Source organism: Ascidia mentula, chromosome 4 (assembly GCF_947561715.1).
Source record: "Ascidia mentula chromosome 4, kaAscMent1.1, whole genome shotgun sequence".
NCBI classification, from domain to species: domain Eukaryota; kingdom Metazoa; phylum Chordata; class Ascidiacea; order Phlebobranchia; family Ascidiidae; genus Ascidia; species Ascidia mentula.
Window position 1 is genome coordinate 4,102,928 of NC_138569.1, and position 26,121 is coordinate 4,129,048.

The 26,121-nt window shown below is 38.9% G+C and overlaps 4 protein-coding genes across 4 annotated transcripts; 3 read left to right on the forward strand and 1 right to left on the reverse strand.

Moving 5' to 3' along the window:
- Nucleotides 1–3,700, forward strand: LOC145898811 (toll-like receptor 7). Its single transcript, XM_082987437.1, has 2 exons — nt 1–2,706; nt 3,166–3,700. Exons 1-2 carry the CDS (start codon nt 14–16, stop codon nt 3,377–3,379), a joined length of 2,907 nt encoding a protein of 968 aa, XP_082843563.1. The 5' UTR covers nt 1–13; the 3' UTR covers nt 3,380–3,700.
- Nucleotides 3,701–4,605: 905 nt separating this feature from the next.
- Nucleotides 4,606–8,808, forward strand: LOC145898639 (toll-like receptor 7). Its single transcript, XM_082987174.1, has 2 exons — nt 4,606–7,645; nt 7,951–8,808. The coding sequence occupies exons 1-2, from the start codon at nt 4,707–4,709 to the stop codon at nt 8,162–8,164; spliced, it is 3,153 nt and encodes a 1,050-aa protein (XP_082843300.1). The 5' UTR covers nt 4,606–4,706; the 3' UTR covers nt 8,165–8,808.
- Nucleotides 8,809–9,480: 672 nt separating this feature from the next.
- LOC145897250 (sialate:O-sulfotransferase 1-like) lies at nt 9,481–13,792 on the reverse strand. Its single transcript, XM_082985450.1, has 7 exons — nt 13,635–13,792; nt 13,332–13,393; nt 12,427–12,534; nt 11,548–11,740; nt 10,802–11,046; nt 10,162–10,341; nt 9,481–9,917 (listed from the first exon to the last, which is right to left on the reverse strand). Exons 1-7 carry the CDS (start codon nt 13,790–13,792, stop codon nt 9,481–9,483), a joined length of 1,383 nt encoding a protein of 460 aa, XP_082841576.1.
- Nucleotides 13,793–20,131: 6,339 nt separating this feature from the next.
- On the forward strand, nt 20,132–24,909 carry LOC145897255 (sialate:O-sulfotransferase 1-like). Its single transcript, XM_082985456.1, has 8 exons — nt 20,132–20,304; nt 20,541–20,590; nt 20,876–20,981; nt 21,449–21,630; nt 22,600–22,792; nt 23,060–23,274; nt 23,987–24,190; nt 24,527–24,909. Exons 1-8 carry the CDS (start codon nt 20,132–20,134, stop codon nt 24,907–24,909), a joined length of 1,506 nt encoding a protein of 501 aa, XP_082841582.1.
- The last annotated feature ends 1,212 nt before the right edge of the window (nt 24,910–26,121 follow it).

A 26,121-nucleotide genomic window follows, 5' to 3' on the forward strand; every position in this document is an offset into this window, starting at 1 on the left:
CACGGACGTTGAGATGTTAGATTTAAGTTATAATAGCATCAGAGACGTACAAACAAAAGATCTCAAACTATTCAAGCATTTGGTTATTGTTTTGCTGAAGGTCAATTGTGTTTCTGCTAACATGAAATGGATGTTCCCTATTGCTACACCTCCATGTGATAACAGCTTTACGCTGGAACTGGATGACACTCTCGATATCAAATGGCTGGGGTTAGGTTTTAACTTTATGCAAAGCTTTCCACGTCGTTTGCCGCGATCCTTGGAATATCTCGATCTGTCTTACACCAGTTTGGGAGATTTTGCGTACGACTTTGCGGCAAATCTTCCTAATCTTACCGCACTGTTGGTCGAAGGAAACTGCATGCGACTGCCTAGCCTTAGATATTGTCTTGTCAGCAATTTTTCAATGAAAAACTTTCCAAGGAAGCTAAAGTTTTTAGATTTGGGTGGAAACCTTTGGAAGGAAATTCCAACACAGTTGCTTACTCCCGATTTGTTATATCTCGATTTAAGCTACAACCTGATACCAATGTTGAGACACGACGATTTTATTAACACTCCGACTCTGCAGCAATTGATGTTATATGCCATTGGCTATTCGTCGTATTTAGTGCTGGAAAGCAACACGTTCAACCCCCTTAGCGAGTTGAAGTATTTGGATTTGAGGTATAATTTTATTGAACATATTCCACGCAAACTATTTCAAACAAACAGAAAGCTGAAATATTTGGATTTAAGCTTAAACTGCCTGCATATGTACATCGAGGAGCCTCAGTTTCTTATGTATCTGTCAAGCCTACGTTATCTCGATATTTCCTACAACTCACTGTGTTCGAATGGCTGCAAAAATTGCACTTTTTCGAAAATTCGCCTGGGTGAAACTTACAAGAACTTGTCTTCTCTCGAAAGTTTATTTCTTGGTCCGAACAGGCTTACTTACGTGGAAGGCATTGAAGCAATGTCTTACACAACCTTGGATGCTGATTGTTTCCGGTCTCTGCAATCCCTTTCACACCTAAATGAGATATGTATTGGATACAGCGGTGTGCAATACGTCCACCCGGATACGTGGAAGGGTTTAAAAAGCCTGAAGTCCGTTCTAATGATGGAAAATCAAGTAGGTGGCAACTTTGTTCCAATCAATTCAAAGAAAAATCACCCGTTGCCCATTCACAAGGAAAACGTTTTGTTGAACAGTCGGAAATGGCACGTACCACATGACTCAGTTACAACAATAATAGTAACCGACTATTCAAACAACCTCATCACGAACATAAGGAATTGTTCTGATTTGTTTCTTTCAAAAGTTACCCATCTTAACTTGTCCAACAACAAAATAATTTCAATCCAAAACACGGAATTTATCAACATGCCCCACTTGATTCAAATATGGCTTTCAGGAAACTACTTCTTAGCTATAGATTCACTCGCGTTTGCGAAGTTGCCAAGTTTGCAAGTAATACAGATGAAAAACGCTTTTGGGAAATCTTATTTTAATTTGTCGTTCGCTTTTAATCTACAAAAGGAAAAGCCCATTTCACTGATGATCCAAAGCTCAACTTGGAGTGTTTTTGCCGACATTTTCATGACGAATTCGTTCAGCACGTCACAAACAGCGAAGATCGAACGTCTTTCTTTGGCGGAAAACAACATCAACACTTTTTATTTAAAGCACAAAAACCTGAGGATGTTCACTGGAATAAAAAAGCTCATTCTCCGTTCCTGCAAAATTATACAGTTTCCAAACAACTTTTTTCAAGGCGCGGAAAAGGTCTCACATTTAGATGTCAGTTACAATAATCTTGTTAAGGTTCCGATACAAGCATTAAGAAATCTCAACGGGTTAACTACGCTAAAGTTGGATCATAACTTGATTTCACGACTTGTTGATGACTTATTTCAGTGGTTGCCAATGCTGGAAACTTTTACAATGTCATCAAACAAAATCACATACATTCGACCTGGATATTTCGACGCTTCCACTCGTTTAAAGCACTTAGACTTTAGTAACAATTACCTCGTGTCACTGGACGGTGACGTATTACCCATGAATGTTTTATCCGGACTCCAATACTTGGATATCAGATTTAATGTGTTTGATTGCTCTTGCGGAAAGTGGGACATTTTATATTACTGGTACACAACAAAATGCAAAGCTACTACACCTGGTCTATATCCAAAATGTTCAGAGTTGGTTGATGATTACTATGGCGGATGTGTATCTTGTCACTCCCCTGTTGCTTATTCGGGACTTTCATTACTGACTGAAACCTTCATCACCTCTTGCGATCTGTTCCTTGTAACAAAGTACTGTATTGCATTTACGTCGGCTGTTTTCACTTTTCTAGTTGTCGGGCTGGTGGTTAACAGTAAGCGATTCAAAGAAGCAATTTTCCGCGGAATCCACAGTGACTTGCGCACCAACTGGATTTCACGAGAAAGAAACCCACAACAACGAAACCACGATCCAGAAGACTCTGATATTTTCCTTATATTCGATACTTACAACGACGGGGTTGGAGCTTGGGTAGATCATCACCTGCTTCCGAACATGCTCAGGAAAACTCCTCGATTCCATTTCAAACTGCTGGGTAGAGATGTGTCGTGTGGAGTGGGGCGGGTTCGCCAGATTGCTGAGAATATCGGAAATTGTCGAAAAACACTTCTCCTGCTCTCACGCGATTTTCTGGCCACAGGAACATGTCGGTAAGTGGTTTTTTGATGTTATTTTTTGCATCATGCGTTGTAACAAATAAAGTTGACACATAATTCTAGTAAAAATGTTAAACGTTTCGTCAATAACCCCATGCCATTACCAATTCAATAAAATAGCGTTGCTTGCCTAACTACATGGTTATATATTCTTGGGTGCAAAATGTCTGGAGTTGACGAGTTTAAATAGAAAAGCCAAAGCTAAAATGCTGTTGATCATATAAGGTTAGTAAACGTTTTGAACTCTTACTGGGTTCATCGTCAGTACTAAAGACCTAATATGATCAATAGCATTTTAACTTTGGCTATCCTATTTAGACTGGTTATAAGTTTTTATCTAAATTGCGACCAAGTCTGTTAATAGTAATCCGAACTTGTAAGGCTTTCTGCAAAATTTATATTGTGATAAGAAATCGTCCAAAGCAAACCAAACTGGCATTATTCAATTGTTAGATTTGCACTGACGGCCATTGAAGAAACCGAATGCTCGCAAGGTCGTAGAAAGGTTGTTGTGCTCAGTTATGCGGATGGCGCATCGACCATTCCACTCCCTATGTTCTGGCAAAGAAGGAAAGTGACGTGTCCCCATCACTTCCTCGCTTTCAACGCGGAAGAAGACGATGAGCAACTGCTGTTTGAAGCTTTACGTACTGCACTAGCGTGCTAGAACTAGCAGAAGTTAAATATCAAACGTTACTGTTTGATACGCAAACGTTTGCGCCTTGATTGAAAACAGTTGTGCATTCATACATGGAAATTGTTAACCTTTGTTTTTCATTTTTCTTATTCCGATTGAAGTCCACATTTCTTGTGCTAAAATCTTCCATCTAATTTCAACGTGTTCGCATCACCATGATAATCTTCCAAGCGTGATCAGCCAAAGTGTACAAAGTTTCCTCTCCTCTGTTGAATTTATCGCCTTACAACGTTTTGTTACATTCGATTTAATTCAAATTTCTCACAAAAAGAACATCATCGCGTATGGATTATAAATATGCCAAATAAAATTACATGGATATCATGGTTGCTTTGCACGCTGTTTTAACCATAGCATACTCTTGGTGCTCTGTTCTGCGTTTGCACGAGTGATGTACGATGACTTACACCAAGCAGTATGATTCCCCAGAAGCATTCTTTCTGGAAGTTGTAGGAATATTGTAGCATTTGTTCGCAAAGACAAGTAGTTTGAAAGAAAAGATCACATTGCAATGATTGTTTATATGTGTATGTGCGGTATCCAAAGGCTTTCTGCATAAAAAAGACACTCCAGCTATTGTAGTATTCTGAAAAGGATTGCCAAACTAAAAAAAATCCTACTTTAAATAAAATATTCCTTGTTTTGCATTACAGAATTGCAGATTTTAGCCTGGATATTAACGATTAAATAATTGTGGTAAAATTATACATACGGTGGAAATCGTCAGGACCAATTGCAACAGAATGGGACATGATTCCCAGAATCAATCAATAAAGATTGAATCGAAATCAGTATTTTTGGAATTGTACTTGAGTTTGTCATCGAAACAAGTTGCATTGAAACACTAGATCAACATTCCATTACCAATACCGATGGCCACATGAAGCATTTCTTAACCTCTGTTTGAATAATGGTCTGGATAAATGACAAAGAGAATAAAAGAGTTCATTTACCGGACTCTGAAGAAGACGGCATTATTTAGTTTGTATTTTACATAATTGGGACAGTATTGCATTATCTTTTAGATTGGCGCATTTGCATAACAATTAAAATCGTGCATTCTCAACCTCCGCCCAAAGTGTCCCAACTGTGCGGCCTGTACTGGCCTGTTTTCTCATGGAAATATCCATTAAAAGAAGAGACGCGATTCTCCAGGTCATGTCTAAATGAGTTCAGATCAGAAGTCTGTTTTTTATTGTTTGCATTAGTTGTGACAAAATCTTTTGAGGAGAAAGAGCAGATATCCTCTTACAGCCCACAGATATTTTTTCAAGCACACTTGGTAATCAGAGTAAATATGCTTGCGCAAGTGTGGTGCCATATGCTTGTTCTTGTTGTGTTCAATAGTTTTGGTGAATGTAATGATTGGAACCCATGTGATCGAATCCGTGAAATAAAAGGAAAATATTTGTCAAACTTCACGGATATCCCATTGCAGCCAGAATTAATTGAACGGAGCTACCTTTTCATAAATTGCAGCATGAAGGGACTTCAGGAACTGCCTAAAAATCTCAACTTGGACGTTGAAGTTCTGGATTTAAATTGGAATGCAATAAAAAGAATACAAACAAAAGACCTAGAACAGTTTCACCGTTTGTTGGTGATTTTCTTCAGAGGGAACTGCGTCAAAAGTGAAAGTTATTTGAGAAATATAATACATTTTCGAACCCCGATATGCACTGAAGGCTTGACATTCGAACTAGAAGACAACTTAAAATTAAAATTCTTAGACATAGGTTACAACTTTCTGCTGGACTTTCCACGTCTTTTGTCGAAGTCTTTGCAGTATCTTGACATTTCATTTGCTGGCCTGGGAGAGTTGTCATTTGACTTCGCGACAAATTTGCCAAATCTAACTGCGATTAGGGCCATTGGAAACTGCGTAAATTTTGAAAATATAAATTATTGCCCTGCAGGCAATTTTTCTTTTAAAAGTCTCCCAAATACCATACGGTATTTAAATTTAGGAGAAAATTCATGGAGTCAAGTTCCCAGACATTTGCTTTCTTCAAATCTTTTGCATCTGGATTTAAGCTTCAACCCCATAAGGATTTTAAGAAATGGAGATTTCAATACTGCTTGGTCTTTAGTGTACTTGATACTTGACTTTATGAACACCGTATCACATTTAAAGTTACAATCGCAAGTGTTTACCTCACTTACCAATTTGCAGCACTTGTCTTTGCAGTTCAATTCGATTGAGTATATTCCAGACAACTTGTTTCGAAATAACAGAAAACTAAAAGTTTTGGATTTGAGTATAAACTGTTTGTATGCATATATAGAGGAGCCGCGTTTTCTAATGTATCTGTCTAGTCTACGCACGCTCTACTTATTTTACAATTTTAATTGTTCGACGAAGGCCCGTTCAGTTCTTCATCCAAAACTTCGCCTTGGCAAAGTGTACAAGAATTTAACTTCATTAGAAAGACTCTACCTTGGTCCAAACAGAGCAAGATATTGGGAGTTTTATATCATTAGCCCAATTCAGTATACAAATTTGGATGGTGAAAGTTTTGAATCATTGCAATCACTACAACATTTTATGGAAATAGGTCTGGCATACAGCGGGGTTAGAAACGTCCAACCTGACACGTGGAAAGGCTTGCATAGACTGAAGAATATTCTCCTCAACGGAAATGAAATAGCAGATAAGGTTGTTCAAAGCAACACTTATCACAACGTTTTTGTTCAAGAAGTCATTGAAACGTTTTTTTTGATCGGAATAAGTAGTAAAACGCATCACGTAGATCACCAAAAAGATAACTCAGTCACCCTGAATGACTATTCATATAACCTGATAGAGGACATGAGGAAAAATGTTGGCTTGTTTCTTCCAAATGTATCTGTTCTAAATTTATCCAACAACCGAATACTTTATGTCAGTGCTTTTGATTTTAACAGTATGCAGCATTTGGTTCAATTAAATCTCTCTGGTAATTCTTTACACTACTTTGATCCTGGTGCATTTGCGAATTTACAAAGATTACAATTGATAGACATAAGCAAATCTTCTGGAAAAACTAATTTATTATTCGCTTTCAACTTCCAAAAGGATTTACCCATTTCAATGACAATGCAAAGTTTTATCACCAGTGCATATGCATGTATTTTTCGGACAAACTCGTTAGCCACGTCCAAAAAGGCCAAAATCAATGAACTTTCTCTTGCTGAAAACGACATCAACACTGCCTATACAAAGCAGAAAAACTTTAAGATGTTCACTGGAATTAAAAAGCTCATACTCCGTTCCTGCAAAATTTATCAGTTTCCAAGCAACTTCTTCAAAGGAGCGGAAGAGGTCACAAATTTAGATGTGAGTCGCAACAATCTTGTTGAGGTTCCGATTCAGGCATTGACAAATCTCACCGGGTTAACTACGCTAAAGTTGGATCATAACTTGATTTCGCGCCTTGTTGATGACTTATTTCAGTGGTTGCCAATGCTGGAAACTTTTACAATGTCATCAAACAAAATCACATACATTCGACCTGGATATTTCGACGCTTCCACTCGTTTAAAGTACTTAGACTTTAGTAACAATTACCTCGTGTCACTGGACGGTGACGTATTACCCATGAATGTTTTATCCGGACTCCAATACTTGGATATCAGATTTAATGTGTTTGATTGCTCTTGCGGAAAGTGGGACATTTTCTATTACTGGTATACAACAAAATGCAAAGCTACTACACCTGGTCTATATCCAAAATGTTCAGAGTTGATTGATGATTACTATGGAGGTTGTGTATCTTGTCACTCCCCTGTTGCTTATTCGGGCCTTTCATTGCTGACTGAAACCTTCATCACCTCTTGCGGTCTGTTCTTTGTGGCAAAGTACTGTATTGCATTTACGTCGGCGGTTTTCACTTTTCTCGTTGTCGGGCTGGTGGTTAACAGTAAGCGATTCAAAGAAGCAATTTTCCGCGGAATCCACAGTGAATTGCGCACCAACTGGATTTCACGAGAAAGAAACCCACAACAACGAAACCACGATCCAGAAGACTCTGATATTTTCCTTATATTCGATACTTACAACGACGGGGTTGGAGCGTGGGTCGATCATCACCTGCTTCCAAACATGCTCAGGAAAACTCCTCGTTTCCATTTCAAACTGCTGGGTAGAGATGTGTCGTGTGGAGTGGGGCGGGTTCGCCAGATTGCTGAGAATATCGGAAATTGTCGAAAAACACTTCTCCTGCTCTCACGCGATTTTCTGGCCACAGGAACATGTCGGTAAGTGGTTTGTTGATGTTATTTTTTGCATCATGCGTTGTAACAAATTAAGTTGACACATAATTCTGGTAAAAATTTTAAACGTTTTGTCAATAACCCATGTCATCATCAATTCAATAAAATAGCGTTGTTTGCCCAAGTGCATGGTTATATATTGTTATCAAAATTGCAACCAAGTTTGTTAATAGTAATCCGAACTTGGCACGCTATTGGGAAGTTTATATTGTAGAAATCGTCAAGAAATCTTATATTGTGATAAGAGATCGTCCAAAGCAAACCAAACTGTCATTATATTGCATTTTTAGATTTGCACTGACGGCCATTGAAGAAACCGAATGCTCGCAAGGTCGTAGAAAGGTTGTTGTTCTCAGTTATGCGGACGGCGCATCGACCATTCCACTCCCATTGTTCTGGCAAAGAAGGAAAGTGACGTGTCCCCATCACTTCCTCGCTTTCAACGCGGAAGAAGACGATGAGCAACTGCTGTTTGAAGCTTTACGCACTGCACTAGCGTGCTAGAACTAGCAGAAGTTAAATATCAAACGTTACTGCTTTGATACGCAAACATTTGCGCCTTGATTGGAAGGGGTTGTGCATTCAAACATTAAAATTGTTAACGTTTGTTTTTCATTTTTCTTATTCGGATTAAAGTCCACATTTCCTGTGCTAAAATCTTTCACTTAATTTCAACGTGTTCGCATCACCATGATAATCGTCCAAGCGTGACCAGCCAAAGTGTACAAAGTTTCGTTTTCTCTGTGGAACTTAATCAAGGCTTGCGCCGAATCCCAATATTCATTCTCAGTGATTTTTAATCCAGACGTGTTGTTTCATTTTGTCATGATAATCAATGCACGTTTTCGTCGTGTTTAAATCATCCGAGTGTGTTTCATTGAAACATTGAATCATTCATGTGAAATGCATATGTAACATACGTCACAGAAACCAGTGTTTGTATTGCGTAATGTTTTGCGTGTGTAACATACGTCACAGAGGCCAGCGCTTGCACAATCCCATACTGCGGCCCATATGATAAATTCATCGAATGTTCTCGAGTAAAATAATACAAGGAGGATCAACTCCTTCAGCTAGTGTGCAACAGAATGTGTGAACAAGCGACTGCTAGTACAGCACGCGTGAATCACCTATATCCGCTCCCACAGATAATCTTAATGGGTACTGTATTTTATGTTCCTGCAATATATTACTCATGATATCACGTGACATTATTGACCAATCAGCTCTCATAATGGAGAGCGTAAAAGAGCTCAGTGTAGACCGGTAAATTCATTCTATTCGATTCTACTTGATTCTATTTGATTCTATTCGATTCTACTTGTTTTTATCGTATTACTGTTACACTGCTAATATTATAGAGACTCTACAAGCTATTCGCCGGCTTGGGATTTATTCCCATAGCCTGATAATAAACTGTTTATTTGGAATCAGCGGTTTGCTGGTGAGAACGAGGCAGAAGCAGATTTAACAATCGAAGAGACTCAATAACCGCTCAGGCCATCGAGACACCGTTAAATATCTCGGAAACACTTCGAGTTATTTACACATACGTTTGATGACTGTATCAATAATTACAACTATGTTTTACTGAAGATGATGTGCATTTCTTGTGGAAAATATTTATTGCCAGCTGCAATATGCAAACATTTTAGTAACACACTGTTCATAAGTAACAGTATGTGAGAACACTTTACATTCTCAGGTCGTTTTGGTATTTATTTTTTGTACATTCACACCTAAAAGTATGTTTACGAATTCATTACATCAACTGCCTTCATCGCAACACACACACCATGATGCAGTAGCGTTCCAGATCGCTACAACGAAAATTGCAAGTCATTTTCATATAAAGGCAATTCTTCTTTCACACCAGCCTTTATCAGAGCATTGCGCATTTCTGTTATCGAACTATTGATAGTCTTTCTCCACTCTTTGGGAAACGGATTGAACGACAGTGAGTTGGACTTGCGTTTCGCCAGCCCAGTCGTGTCTTGACTCAAACAAGCGAGTCGCTCCGCGAGGTCGTTGGGATGGAGGAGGGGATTGGGAAGGAATTCAACCATCTTTCTCACGCTGGAGATCGGATCGGCCACCATGTCTTCGAAGTAAATCACCTTCAACGTCATCTTGGCTTTCAGAATGCGGGTAAGCATCGATTTCCAATGGGTATTCCACTTTGCCAGTCTTGACTGGATTGCTGAAAAATGCTCATTGTGTATCAAGAGGTGGTAACTGTACTTAGGCAATTGTTCAACTACATGAAGTTTTGAAAAAGTTGTTATTTACATTGAATAGAAAAGCCAGCACTAAAATGCTAATCATAATTGAGCAAACCTTTCGAACACTTCTGTACTCATCATCAGTGCTGTGACTGAGTTACAAGTAGGCGCGTACAGAAGCAGGCGATGAGCTTTGACGTGTTCGAAAGGTTTGCTCTATTACGATTAGCATATTATCTCTGGCATGTTTTCTTACTTTTGTTCAAAACTTTTTCAGACGGAGTACCGACGTGTCCGCCTGTTGTAATTTTCCCAAGGCAACAAAAGCACGGAAGGGATTTCTTATGACGAGAATTGCAGCTTGCAAGTGAGGAAAAGCTTTTGGATCTTTGGAGAGAAAATGTTCCTTAATCATGTCTGTGAGGCCGCTGTTCGCGGCGTACCTCTCTCCCAAATATCCTGCAGACATATCAAAGAACAGCACGATATATTTTAATTTTGGCACATTGCATTGCTGGCCGTTACAGAAAAGTTGTTTGAAAGTGCGCACGATGACATTTCGATAAATAAAACACGAATAGCCGAACACCAATACTCAAAACGGACGTATAAGGTATTGCACGTGCAGTATGTCTGGCATAGATAAATAATTTAATAGATGGCGCTATGCTGCTAGATCAAAGTATTCACCTAATATTCCCAAGACAGGCAGAGTACGAAAAATATGTGGAATTAACTTAATCTGAGGCATTACAAAGAAATAGAATAAGTTGTGACAGATTATTGTTGTCTGTGAAAAGGCTTTATAATTAGTAACGTTTTTTTTACGTTTTGTGAAAGGAAATGGGCTCATTCTTTTGCACATCCAAAAGTATGGGAACATACGAACACACAACACGTAACAGTGACAAATACGCACCTATTTTTGTGAGGGATGGATCGTTGTAAACGCTTCCAGTGTAGTACCCGGTCGCTCTCTCTAGCAAAAACCGCGTCCACGTGTTTCCCGATCCGGGAAAAGAAGCGAGCAAGGTCCTGTTGTGTCTTCCCGGAGGAAGAAGTTTCATCCTACTACATCTTTCGTCGTCAAACATCGTCCGATAAACCCTCGCAGACTCTGAGGTGTTGCAACTCATGCTGTCCACTTTGTACGTCAGATTAAAACTAAATCAAATGTTGTCGAGGTTTGCCGAATTTCCATCATCAAACTTTCTCATTAATATTATTCATTGATAAAAATTTTGTTGATGCTTGTTATTATATGGCATTTCAAATAATAAGACAGTGTTTTTTTAAATTTGTTTTGTTCCGCTGAGTCCCGAGACAATTAAGCAAATTCGCAAGAAAAACCTGTTGTGGCGACGACGACTCTTACAGTATAAGGGGGAAAATATTGCATCATCACCCAAATGTATTCAAACAAACTTTACTTTTTTTTTACTTTACTTTAAATTGACAAGAAAAGTATTTGTTTTTATTTTAATAGTCTGTTCTTCGGCATGTTTTCATAATATGCCTGCCATCAACAGCAACATTGTATTTGTGAAAATCTTGTGGGCGGCCTCCATAGGGGGCATAGATCCCAAGTTGACAACTGGCTGAACACCCCACACCATTTATTTCAGACTGCCCTAGAAGCACTACACAATAAAGGTTTCCTGTTACCTGCTGGTCATTCTACCACACAAACATCTTGTTTGTCCACACATTACCGCCAGTGGATGGCGCTCTTGTTCGCATACAAGCAGACATTGAGATGTTGATGTTGATTCTCCGTAAAATTTCAACGAGTGATGATGTTTAGGAAGAACAAAACAGCCCTTGTACCTTGATGCCGCAAACTCTTCACTGAATAGGCCTGTAACGTGATATGGTTACGTTATTATTCGTGGCAAAATATCACAACTCATGCGCCGAAGAGCTTGGATTTAAATCCGGGAAATTTTTCATTGAAAACTTTTTTGCCCGCCGATTGGCAACCTTTTATGACTGACAGAGATTTACGAAACTGGGCTCAAAAACCAAAACTGCACTTCTCGTGTGAGGTTGGTTAATTGAACCAACAATCAATACTCATAAAAACTGTTTTTATCCCAATGTAGAGTTAACCATTGGGAAACCAAGCAAAAAAGTTGATGTCACCTAAATAACGAATTGGACTTAGAAAAATTGATTCACGAATTCGGCGTTGTGTTCTTAATCGGGTTGTTGAGCGCAATATGTGTGTATTTCATTTAGTTTTCGTATCGAACCGAACCTGATGTTTAGCAATTTGATGTTTTAACACCAAAAAGACGTGATCAAAAGGGAAACTAGTATTGGCTGAGTCTCCTTCTTGTTAACTGGCATCATAACATCCAAGTATGGAATTAACACGCACAAAGCGAATTCAATTCCGCGTGTGTGTATTATTACGAAAAGGGCAGAGATCGCCAGGTCATTATCGGCAGTTAGTGGTTCAGATCCTTATATTTCACACCAGATTAATTTTTAATCTGCAAACACGCGTGACGTCTCTGCTAATTATTTACTACGGCTTCATACCTCTTTCGCAAAGACCCCTGATAAAATGTACGTCGGCGCTGTCGTCACCACCGCAAGTCTCCTTCTTGTTGCCTCCACATGGCTCGTTGCAATTGGTCGATGGTTTCTCTGTAACAGCAATGTGGTACACGTTGTTTGAACACATGCACTTATTGCCATTCACGACAGCATAAGTCTTTTAGCTGCAAGAAAAACATTTATTTTACTTCTACTGCTTTGTAACGGGAAGGGATCAAATAATGATTCAAAAAAGCGGCCAATCTTGGCCATCTTTTCCCAAAGTAAATTTTACCGAACATAATCAATATGTGACGTCACTAAAATCACAAAACTGCTGTTTCGTTCAATTTTTTTCTGACTGCTATGGCTACATACTGAATGAAAGTAAATATTTGGTGGCGCAGTAAATGAATTCGACTTAATGGCGGTGAACTGCTCATGTAGCTGGTTACACCCCCACAAGTTACAATTGACACTGAGATCGCCTATTGGTCAATCACACGCTTATAATAGCAGCCTTACTTTGACTGGCAATATGTGACGCACCAACTGCTAGTCATGAAACGAAATATAACAACCACCACTTGCTTGTCCACTGTCTTTTGCATCTTGTAACAACCCAGGTGTGACGCTGAAGAATAAAATTACCTTTTTTTATTAAGTTATCAACGTTTTATTGTTTTTGTTATTTTTACACTCAAACAGGCCTTCCGGCCACATTTAAATGAATCGTGTAAATAAGCAAAACCATGCAGAGCAATAGGGACAATAATGTTTGAGTGAGCTGCAGACAGGGCTGTTTCGACCCAATAGGTCGCCTGCTGCACAAACTAAATATTATGTCCTACATGTTAATATTAGATGGGCCTTATCTTATTTGGTTGTACATCCCAGACACAACTCACCTTCACAGAATATCTTTTTTTCCGTCTCATTTTCACTTCTGGACATAGTGTTTTCCGAACAACTGTAATTGAAACATTTTAACAAATATAAACAAACTCTGATCTATTTCCGTTTACATTAGACACCAAATATATAGAGCAGACCTACATAAACCAACGATATCCACGGGTTGCACGTCACAAGTTTCAAGGGTATATCATACTAATTTAAAAAACGTGGAAATTAGTGGCTTGTGACAATATATAATACTGCCTTTCTGACATTAGGACAATATAACTCCATTACCACACAAACACACTAACCTGGAGTATAATTGGTTACGGGCTGGAGGCCCGGATTGAAGAGCAGCAGGCACAAGACTTATGCGAGGGTCGTAAGTGGAAACAACCAAAAGAAACAACACAGACACGACAAAAAGTGTGAGTATTTTAAATGTCAGTTTTTTCCTTCCGTTATTCATGTTTTTCAAATGTTTTCACAAAACCTATATATGTTAAATTTTCGAAAACAAATTATCATAAATTAACACAAAATCTTGAATAAACGAACAGTAATATATTATTTCACTTGTTTTATAACCTTTATTACTTGTTTTATAACCTTTCCTAGAATAGCAACAAAAATTGACGATAATCTAAACTCACAGCCTAAACTTAACCTATGACTTGAATCTGCTTTAGCATCACCTCACAGCACTGTTTAAACACGTCCGTGGACGGTAAAAATCCTATTAACGAGGTAAGTACCAAGTTAATATACAACTTTCACTTCTTAAAATGCAACAGTTACACTTTTCGCAATGTATGTTGTGCTATTGAATTGCAAGTTAGATTAATTTTGGTGCATCGTGACGGACAAATACACAAAATTCAAGTTTCGTGCTTGCAGCAAATTAAACATTTTTGTTTTTAACTGAGCGTATGATAAAAAGCAACCTGTCATGCTATATATTTCTCGACAAACAGGTTTTGTTGTCCCAGCGTATTGATCTCCATTTACGCGCTTCACATAAAGCTTATCTATCCTTACATATTGATAAGTCGACTTAAGCTTGACAAAGTGTGTTTATCTTGGGTTGATTAATGCGAAAATTCGCTCAAAGTGCTCAGTTTTTCAAGTGTTTCATGTGGTTATAGTCTGTGGCGGTAAACCGTTGTAAAGTTCAGAGTTACTTTGTGTTGTGTTGCATTTAAGAAAAACCTTACTTTGCTATACTTTCCCGTGGAAAGAAACGTTTTAAATGTAGATTTGATTCAATAGCTCTTGGTTTTCTGGTAAACAACATGTAAACTAGGAAAACGTCAAACATTGTCTTTTGATAATAACAACGAGAAGGAATCAAACATTTTTGGGAGCTTCTCGCCCCAATATCCTACGAACTGAGGAACCTTATTAAACAACACAAACTATTTAGAAAAACACAAAATTGCAACTGGTAATTGATATGGCTTCTTAGTTACCTTTCCTCTGCAACTGCAATGTATACCTAGTTAATCTGGAATCTGCACATCTACATAAAAAACAATATACATCAGAAAATGTACATCTAAACTTCAAAATATGGTGGCAGTTAAACTTTGTAAAATTCTCACAAATCATAGTTTTTTTGGAGTGTCACAAAAAGACCAATGTCTGCTATAAGAGGACGATAAAGAATTAGCAAATATTTTAACCAATACGTGAAAGAGATTTATTGTTGTAAACGGTCCCTGTGTAATATCCGGTTGTCTTTCGAACAGCAATCGCGCTCACGTGTTTCCTGATCCAGGAAAATATGAGAGTAAATCATATTATGATTTTCTCTAGGAAGAAGGCGCATCTTGCTGCATCTTTTGTTTTCAGTCATCGTTCGGTATATTTCGACAGTGTTATTGGAGCTGTCATCGGTTTGGTTAAATCAAACCTGTGGTAAAATATTGTTTGTTTAATCAATTGTACAAATGTTTGCCGGAGTACTTTTCCGAAATTTATTAACACGTTACTCTTTTTGTAACATACCAATTTTTTTAATTGCGACATAGCAGTAAACGTAAGTAACAAAAAATGGCGAAACTATAAGTCAACAAAATTGACTTGTGTGACATTTTTTCCGTACAAACATCTTGCTGTTCCAATTAAAGCAGCCAATGGCTCGCGCAGTTGCTCGCGTGCGAACAGGCAGTCGGAAACACCGTAGACTTCCCAGTAATATCTCAACGATTACTGGGCTTCAGACAGAGTGAAGCAGCCTTTGTATCGAGTTTCCGCAAACTCCTTGAATGGGGCTGGATCAACAAAGCATCAAAATTAGGCCAGCAACAAAGATCACAGCTCGCTTAATTTAAACTGTAATAGATTGATACTTAAGTACCGCATTTATTCGATGGCAAGTCGTGTCTAATAAAATTTTGTACCTGTTGTTTGTGCGGCTTACAGTCGAAGGCGGCTTACATTTTTCAATTATATCGTACGCAGGGTTATAACCTTTACGACGGATTTGGTGACAATATTGATGCAGTGCACTAAACATTACCTTTAACATTTGCGTGCAACTTACATTCAATGCTTATCATCAAGGGCGGCTTACAGTCATGAAAATACGGTACTTCACAAGTACGGTTTTTCAAATGCTAAGGAGCATACGTTTTTCGCAGCTGCCCCCATCTAAGTAAACCTGACTGCTCTTTTCTCCCCACGTACTTTTCCGTTTCGTCTCCCGCACAAGGCTTGTTACACGCCCCAGTTGGTCTCAACGTTTAAAATATAATACGCGTTGGTCGTGCACATACACCTGTTTCAAGTGACGGCCGCAAAGGTTTTTACCACTGTAAAATTGCCTATTTTTGGGGGTTTTCAAGGGTCGTTGGCTTGCAAGTTAATAAACACGATTGACAAGCACGAACAAATCATTTCAGTGCAAACGATGCGAAACATAGAGTGAAGCGAAACCACGATACTCTATAGTTTAACATTTTACAACCTTCAAAACGCCACATGTGCTATGCATATGTTGTTTCAAATATTCTAGATCACGGGAACCCAACCACAGGACAGTGGGCCGATAACGGTCAGTGAGGCGAACCGTTCCGTACAAAAATAATCAATTATTGCCCAAATACGAGGAAGCTTTATGTCCGCAGCAACAAAAACAGGTGCAAAATAAGTTTGGGGACCATAGATGGTGTAACAGATAACAACAAGTGCTCTTATTTTTACACTCAATCAAGAACGATAAGGAGTAACGAGGCGATTCTTAAACGAAGAACCCAGACGATCAACACATTTAGCCCGCGCTCCATGTACACAAACCATAATGACTGGAACTGGGCAAAAGCGCAGACATTTCCCTATCTTTGAACGGCTGTTGATGATTAAATCAAATCACACACATGGAAGCATGCTTCCGACTGGGGATGTTTGTATCGATCAAATATTATAGTTTCGTTCGCCAAATGAGCTATTGTGCAGTTGGGTGCAAAAAGTTTGGAGTTTATTAATCTGAATAAAAAAGCCAAATCTAGATTGCTATCGATCATAATATGTTAAGTAGAAGACGTTTCGAACTTTGACTGGGTTCATGATCAGTACTAGAATGAGCTGCAAGCCGTAAAGCGTCAAGTTAGAAAAGGAACTAAACAGGCAGAGGGGAACACAACAACACCAAGCAACATGCCGGACCTCTGATGATGAACGCAGTCAGAGTTCGAAACGTCCACTAGTTAACATAATATGATCAACAGCATATTAGCTTTAACCCTCAGCTATTTATTATGTTCCGCACAAAACGTCAATCGCCGCACACACAAATCTGCTGATTGTAAGACGAAAGGCAGACAAGTAGGGGCAAGTAGATACGAGTGAAGCGCCTCTAAACCTAACTTTGTGTGTTATGTCAGAAGTAAGTGCTTATTTTGTTTTGATTTCAATTAAAATGTCGCTGAGGTATTTCGGTTTGAAGTTGCTTGGCAGTTTGTGGAGTTAGATGTACGAAGGGTTGATAAATTGCGACATTTTAGACGTTGCAATATAATAAGACTAATAAGACTAAAAAACCGAACGTTTTCACGTATTGTGGAATCTCACCACGCTTGGCATCCACGGTTTTGTCCCAATTTTATTGCAAAGTACACGCGAGCTGCGTGGTAATAAATGTCATTCATCCGGTCGTAATCAGACCGTTCGATTGATGTATCGTAAAGTTAAGCATCTAGCTGTGTAGAGCTTGGGTTAGAACACCAATAAATGTGTCATGTATTTTCCACATATCCACAAGTAAGATGTGCGCACATTATGAGTACCTCGTTTTAAACTTGGTGATAACAGCTGTGGATGTTGGTCCAGCATGGAGATGATAGTCAAAGTGATGCAATAAGATCAGCGTATATTATAGTCGAGGTGTGTATGCCTAAATCAGTCGCGGTAACCATGTTTCAAATAAACACAAGAATACGAAAAGTAAATGTCCATCATTTGTTGTGTTTTGCACGTAATAGCATATAACTGCTCTTTGGTATTGAGGATAAAGTGATCAGCCCGCAGCTGTCACAGTAGCTTAGATTTTGACGATTTCATCCTAAAACGTGAGGAAGATTATAATGGCCGGATGACTGGTTTCACCGCAGTCCGCAATGTAGCATTGTAGCACATTGCAAACACAGAGGATGGCCGCTGCGATATTTACACATGACAACGAGTTGATCTCCGCGTTAACAGAGGTTGTACGTAGCATCCATTAACGGTGAAGCTTAGTGGAGCGTTGCGTAACTTTTGTAACAGTAATTTAATCATCAGTAAGTGTGCTGTACGTAACACTAACATGCACGAAGTAAAGGTAATAAGTTTTTTTGCTAAGCTTTAGACAGTTACATGATTTTTGTAGTGTGGTGCGTGACGTCTATTTGTTTAGGTATTTGTTTGGACAAAGTGTACCCACGATGGTTAGCTACCCAGCGGTTGGCGGCGTCTGCATAGTCACTACAAGTCTTAGCTATCCAGCCGGCAGCATCGTAGTAAGTCGCAGCACTGTAACACCTGTTAGGTCGAAAACTCTAATTTGTGGTGACAACGACAGGCTCAAACCACGGATTGTTTGTTTATGATGCTGGTTCACTGGCATCGCAGTCAAAGCATCGCAACCAAGCTGGGTAAGACACCTTTCAAGACAAGTCGGAGCGAGATTTGAATTGCTCCCAGCTTGGCTGCAATTCTTTGACTGCGACGCCAGTGAACCTTACAAGTGGGGCGATCTTGCCTTGCTATACGAAACACTTGTGCATTTTACGGTGCTGGCAGCAAGCACGATGAGGTAGGACAGCTTTTCCTTAAAAGGTTGTGAAAAAGTGAGTTTTTCAGTTACAACGAGATACTGTCAATATTAACTTACTCCGCCAGTTAATTATTTGTGATATAGTCGGTTGGCATAAGGCCCCATTCTCATGGTTAGTAGGTTAGAGTACTAAATACATGTAAAAATTCAGGAAATGAGAAACGTCTTTTAGTAAGAAAAAAATTGTCAAATGCTTCAATATGGCCCAGTCTCATTATTCTCAGAATTATAAACAGGAATCTCAGAAATACTGATATAAGGGGTGTCGATATTTCCTTGTTAAAGGTTCACCAAGTTATGGTTTTTGAGTTGTCGTGACATAGCAGCATGGTAACTGATACCAATTTGTGTGGGCAAAAAATTGTTTAATCAATAATTTCCACTGCAAAATCTTTGTCTTGTATGTTAGAGACCAAAACTGTGTTTTATGGTACATTGCTCATGTAATGCATAAATGAAAGTTAAATAAATTATAGTTAATTAAAGCCTGCAACACTAAATCAGCTTGACAACTATGGTTTGTAAGGTAGTTCAAAATGTATATTTTACATTAAATGTATTTCAGATACCTTTTAGAAACACAAGCAGCTGTTGTTAAGTAAGTGGTAACAGCACGGCCTGTTTCTTAGGATGTATAAGTCACCGTAGACTTTTTGTTTGAAAAATATTTATTGTGGTAACATCCAACAAAGGGCCACTGAAAGCATAACTAAAACGTCAATCCAATCAAAACGCCTATCATTGATGTGGAAAAACAAAAATTGTAACTAGTTCAAACAAAATTCCTCCTTAAAGTCTGGAGGCTCTTAAATATCGGTAACTTAAGAGGATCGGACAAAAGGAAATGCGTCAGTAGATTTGTAGTAACAAAGGTGAGGAAATTTGAGCTCCAGTCAGAGATGGAAAACCTACAGCCGACACTTTTTCGTCCCTCGAATTCGTTTTAATGCAGCTTGACAACTCTTTTGCCTGATAGTGGTTCTCATTAATAAAACCCTTTGTTATCATTGTCGATAAGAAAATGTTGGGGTCATCGCTTTATTTTTGTTTTTGGCCCTTACTAATTTGGAATACATTCCAGGCATTTTGCAATCAATTGTAGACTCCCAAACGAGCATGTTGGGACAACACGACGTAAAGTTATACAATATTGAAACATCATTATAAAATAGAAGCAAATGAGCCATAATGAACAGTGAACTGCAGACAGTGCATACTGCTTTCAACCCATAAAGGCCCATTGGTGCGGTTGGAGTCTGGTTTAGTTGGTCAACAATCCAGACAACAGGTTTTTCCTCTCGGATGTCAAGTCACCAACAACTCAGGCAGGTCAATAAAGCCATTGGGTTTCAAGCAGTTTGTTTCGCCAAAGCGCGCTTTATCGAGGTTCGTCTGCGGTGGGTAGACTTGACACGCGAACCCAACCTATTGACGTTTACCGCAACCTGTGCCTTGCAACAAAACAGTTTTGCAGGGTTTTTTCATGACGTAGAAATGACGAGAATTAATAACAAATGCTGCTTTGGTTCGAGCAAAATTAAATTCCTATTTCCTGTTGTTATTTTACTGCTCTTTTTTATCTTCACTTTCCACGTGGACAAACAACCACAAATGTTTCAAAATTACCAAGTTCCTTTCTTTAAAAATGGGCCTTCGCACTCGCAAAGGTAAGCAGTATTTTTGAATGGATTTCTATTTTTGCCTATCTCAAGTGGTGAACTTATTAACGTTACATTTTTCTCGTGTGTCGTCGATAACTACCAGAAAGATATTAACGCAACAAGTCCACAATCAAACCATACGTTGTGTTTGTTCGAAAACTCATCGCAGTTGAAAAACGCCATGAATAAGATAGAGGCTATTGTTCCGATGCTAAAAGACTTTTGTTTTGTCCAATTTGCAGAACAGCAAAAGTTTCAACGACGACTTCACATCCCAGAATTTTCTGTGAAAGTAAGCGAGAAAGTCAAACTAGTGTCTAAACATAGTGTTTTTGTAATTGTCGTACTTGTAATTCGGTTGTCAAATAAAAGCACGTTGCCGTAATTCAATTATAGGCTTCACAAAATCGGAAAAAGAAATTCCTACCGTACTTAAACGTAAGAAAAAATACTAAACGTACATGTGTGTTCGAGGAAACAGCAGACAATAATAAGCACGTTAAATTTTATTTACATATAACAGTTCGAGTACTAAATAAAATCAAAGTTGCTTTAGTAATCTTTTCCACTTTTTCAGCCACACACCTGGGATGCTTCGAGATGCAAAAGCAGATCAAGGCTGAATTATCGGTCACTTATGCTTTCATGACCACTGACTGGTGTACCTCCTTCTGTCAATCCAAGTAAGACTAGGCAGGACATGCAGAACTTTGCATTTGTTGTGTTTAAACCAAAATAGACTGAAAGTTAAGAAGCGAAATAAATAAATAACAATGATCAGTAAACAAAAGAGGGTGCACGCTTTGATACTGTTATATTGTTTTGTATGCTGTTTTGCCCTATACGTGGACGATGCAGGTGACCTCTAAGGGGCATTATACTATACTACAAAAGGATGATGAGTGTTTGTGCACGTTAGAATACTGTACAGTTTCGAATGAGGTTTATCTCCAATACACGATTGACGTCGAGTGTATAAAGTCACAACAAGTCGGCCTAATCGTTCCTCCGGCCTTTATGGCGTTTAACATTAATTTTATCGTGCCTTCAATAACCGCAATGCCAACAACGGGTTTCTAAGATGGCTCGAGTTGAAATTCCGGCGCTGAATCTACTTCTATAAAATCAATTTGTTTATTTATGCTTGCAGCAATAAGACATACGCAGCGATGAAGGGGGTCCAGTGCAAGTGCTCGACCGATATATATCTCGTAGTCTCAATCGAAAAACCTACAAACACATGCACAAGCAAGTGTTCTGGTGACCGCAATGAAACTTGCGGCGGAGAAAAAAGTGCGGATGTCTATTTTCTTCGAGGCACGTGCAAAAAAGGTATGTGTGTGTGTGTGTGATATCATGATATGGGTACGTTGCTGTACCGTAGTAGGGCCCAAATTTTGAAACCCAAAATCCCAAGCAAGGCCTAAAAGCGAAAAAATATGAAGAAAATATGAGCGTCAGAATGCACGTTTAATTGTGTCAACAGTTTCGATGGGCAATGCTCTGTCTTTGTACGGGAAATAACGTTGCTAACGTTACAACAGTCCCAGGAAACGCGGCGCCCCATTAGAAAAAGGAATGTGAAGCCGGTATTTTACCCAATAAAGACGAATTGACATTTTTTCGGCTTCGTGTTAAATTGCTGGGCCTTTCAAGCACACGACCCGACTTTTTCAAGTCGTGTGCCTACAGTACCGACCTGCGATACTACTTGCGCACTCAAGTAAGTTGAAAGCGTAAATATGACGCAAATTTGGTTCAGTGTGAATGCAGACCAATCCGGCTTGGATTTATGTTTCAAGCATAAACCCAATTGACAAGCAGTACAGTGCCCTGTTACTTGTCTACAGGGTAACATAAAGTGCTTTAACGTGCCTTTTTTGAACAGTCGTCGTAACTGCACTTGATATATAAGATTTATTTAAATAATGAAGTTTATCCATCGCCAACCAATTCCAATCTCGAAAGGTAATTCGGTATGTGTTAAAACGCCCCTTGTCAAAGCTTAGGTTCGTCATATGTAAATACACGTACATGTATACATATATGTGAAGCAACAAGCCTCAGATTGACCTCCTGCTGATATAGTAAATTTACCATATAAATCGATTTCTTTTAGGTGTTGTATCAATCATCACTTTCTTATTCAGATTCAATCAGCCAACATGGTGTTTTGCATGCCATAATAACATAGTCATTCCATATTTTCAGATTTCTGACGTCCTTTCATAGGATATAATGCCGTTTTTTTATGGCCAGTTAATCCACACTAACAGCTAACTCCCATGCATTAATTTCCAGCTCCTTTTGACAAGGAATTCGCCGAGTCACGCTACAAGGGTTGCTTTGCGTATCCGGCAGAAAAACAACCTATGCTCTTTTACGGCACAACATCTGAAATATCGGATTGCCTGCTCTTGTGTGAGCAAGAGCGCCACCCACTGGCAGTTATGGATAAAAAGAGCGGCTGCTTCTGCGGCAGGATTACCAAAAGGTGTTTCAAAAATCAATTTTTAGTGTTTCACATTTTGCGAAATTAGCATTGACTTATTTGTAAAACGATGATAAATTAAAGCTTGTGAATCCTGCAATGATAAATTAAAAGCAGGATTCACAAGCTTGCTAAAAAAATAAAAATAACTTACAAAGACTCTCTACTGCGTCTATAAACGGCACATTGATGTACCTCGATGTTTAAACAGTGACAGAAATCCGACTTGGTTTAAATTTTACATTCTAGTGTATTCGTCTAAATTTTCAGTTTCAACTTAACTCATAAGATTGATGAAAAAGACTGCGGACAAGTTTTAAATGCTGTCCAAGTGTACCGGACGTTGGCTGACGACGAGAGATGCAGCAAAGTCCGTCTTCTTCCTCCGGGAAAACGGAACAGGACCTTGCTCGCATCTTATCCTGGATCGGGAAACACGTGGACGCGATTTTTGCTCGAGAAAGCGACCGGATATTACACCGGAAGTGTGTACGGCGATAAATGGCTTATTAAGACAGGCGGGTACCTAATATATGAAAAATTGTTCTTAGCGGAAATTTTATGTAACCCTAAAGTATCGGGGTAGACAGCAAAGGTAAAATATGTTAAAGATTATTTTGTGCGACTGGAAACTGTATAAATTTTGTGTTACAACTTCGGCGTTGTCTGATTACGGTGGTGAAGATCCCCTATACGTGTATGTGAAGGTCGCCTGGCAAGTTGTTTGCGCACCGGTGTATCTTGGCAAAATCTTGCTCCGACTTGTCAGGAAAAAGTGGCTGATCCAGCTTGGATGCAATTCCAGTGAAGCTTTTGTACAAATTTATCTTGATATATAAGCCCGCACGCGAAGTGTTTCATACTATCGGATGACAAGGCAGGATCGCCCCACTGCGCAGGTCCTTGTCGATCACATCTATCCTATTACGATCATTAGGTTCACTGGCATCGCACCCAAGGCATTGATTCTTAAACGATTATCATTCGCTGTTTTCTGGCGGAATTGGTGTGTTTCCGTTAATAAAACCTTTTGACTGTCGGCCAACTAAAGCATATCGCTAGCATACAAATATCGCAATGGAAATCTCTAATACTCGCTAAATTCAACTTCTGATACAAGAATTACGGATATCGGAGTAGGTTATGGTTTGCAAATAAACTGAATTACCTTGCAATTAATGACATGTTTTTCTTCAGGTTATCTCGGGGAGCGCTTCAAACTTGATAACAGTCGTGCGGACATGATTAAAGACCACCTCTTTGGAAAAAACCAACCGTCTCTCAAAAAATTGGAAGCGGCCATCCTGGTTATAAGGAACCCCTACCATGCCTTTATCGCCTATGCCAACTTTCAGAATGGAGGTCACGTGGGATCGCCGTCTGAGGACGTCTTGAATGCCAGTAATTTGTGTTCGTTATTATTGATGCATATTTTAATTGGCATTAGCGACAGTGCTATATAACGAGCTGTATCAATCGTGTGACACTGAACTGTACTTTAATGGTTCTACACTGTTAAAAACACTGATTTTTTTTAAAAACACGAGCTTTTGCGAGATCCTCTCTAATGATTTACTGTGTACAAGTTAGTATAGGTTAGTTTTGGCTGCGAAGTGTTTCTGGAGTTATTAAACACGCAAAAGGACGCGAAAGTGTGCTTGGAGTTGTTTTGGTTTAAATATTTTGTACCACCACCGGTTTTTCTATGGTTAACTGAAATATAATTTTGTTTTTTAGCCCTCACCTTCAAAAAAGTCACCGGATGGCTCGGTCACTGGAAATCGATGCTTTCACAGATTTTAAACGCCAAGATGACGTTGAAGGTGATTTACTTCGAAGACATGGTCGCCGATCCGATCTCCAGCGTGAGAAAGATGGTTGAATTCCTTCCCAATCCCCTCCTTCATCCCAACGACCTCGAGGAGCGACTCGCTTGTTTGAGTCAAGACACGACTGGGCTGGCAAAACGCAAGTCCAAGCCACTGTCGTTCAATCCGTTTTCAGTCGAATCCAGAAAGGCCATAAATAGAACGATTTTGGAAATGCGCGGAGCTTTGAAGAAAGCTGGGGTAAAAGAAGAACTACCTCCGTACGAAAATGACCCTCAATCCGCATTGTAACATCTACCGCAAGATCTCAACTCAACGAGTAGCATTGTGTGCGTGCGTAGTTATCGCGTATATTTTCTTTTTGTTTTGCATAAAATGTTTCCAAAACATGTTTTTCTGTCGTAAACTCGACTAAACGTTGCAAAACCAATGCAGATAATTTACTGAACGCAATAGTTTTCATGTACAATAGTTTTTATTTACAGTATCGTGTAAAATAACTCGCTATCTGGTCATTTTGAAATGGCCGAAGTCAATACCTTTCTTCCTACACAAAAAAGCAAAACATGGCTTATGGAGCCTGGCGTCTACACAATTTTATTATACGCATATAAAATATGCACCATTTCATAGTGAAGCTAGAACCAGGACGCCATTAGTGACGATTTAATCCATCAAATATCACCAGCATTATTTCATGTAGGCGTCGTAACAGTTGTCGTGAAGTAATTTCATTCCTGAATCTTATTTTTCCATGTGTTTTTAATGTATGTGTTTGCATTGATTTTGCTTTTTTTTAAATAATACGACAAAGCGAACGTGACGCAATTATTGTGTTCTCCGATGATGGTAAATTTTTGGACGTTGTTTTGCGCAAAAACCTGTTCCAAAGTGAAACATATTTTTATTAAATTCTTTCACGCGGAAAAAATAGTCAGTTTTCATTAAAATAAAAAATTGAAACAGACTGACAGTTTGTACAAAAACTGCGCAGAATCTCCACAACACAAAATACAACAAAACACTGGTGAAACTTGTCTTGAAAGGGCTTTTAACTCCATGCTACATTCCAAAATCAATAGAAAATCAATCGTTGTAAAAAAGTGTTGGATCGGTTTGTGGCATCGTTATAGAATAGGGATTTTGACTGTATGCAGTTTTTGCAACGTTTTGTGTAAATTCCGCATCACTACACGCTGACGAACATTTTTGTAAAAAACAATTTTCGGACAATGCAATATTAACGCAGCGTTCGTTACCACCATGAAATGTATACAAAACACGGCTCACGATTCACAAACCTGCGTAAACTTTGTCGGAACACAAAATTAATTATCGGAAACACTTCGCCTTGATTCGAGATGACAGAAAGAATGAATTCTTCTTTTGATGTTTTCTGCCTTCACTTGAGTTGCATAAGCTTGATGTTTTCATGCTCGTCCGTAGATGCGAGGGTGTGGCAACTTGGAGAGTTAGGGCCATCCCCGTCAATGCTGGTCATAT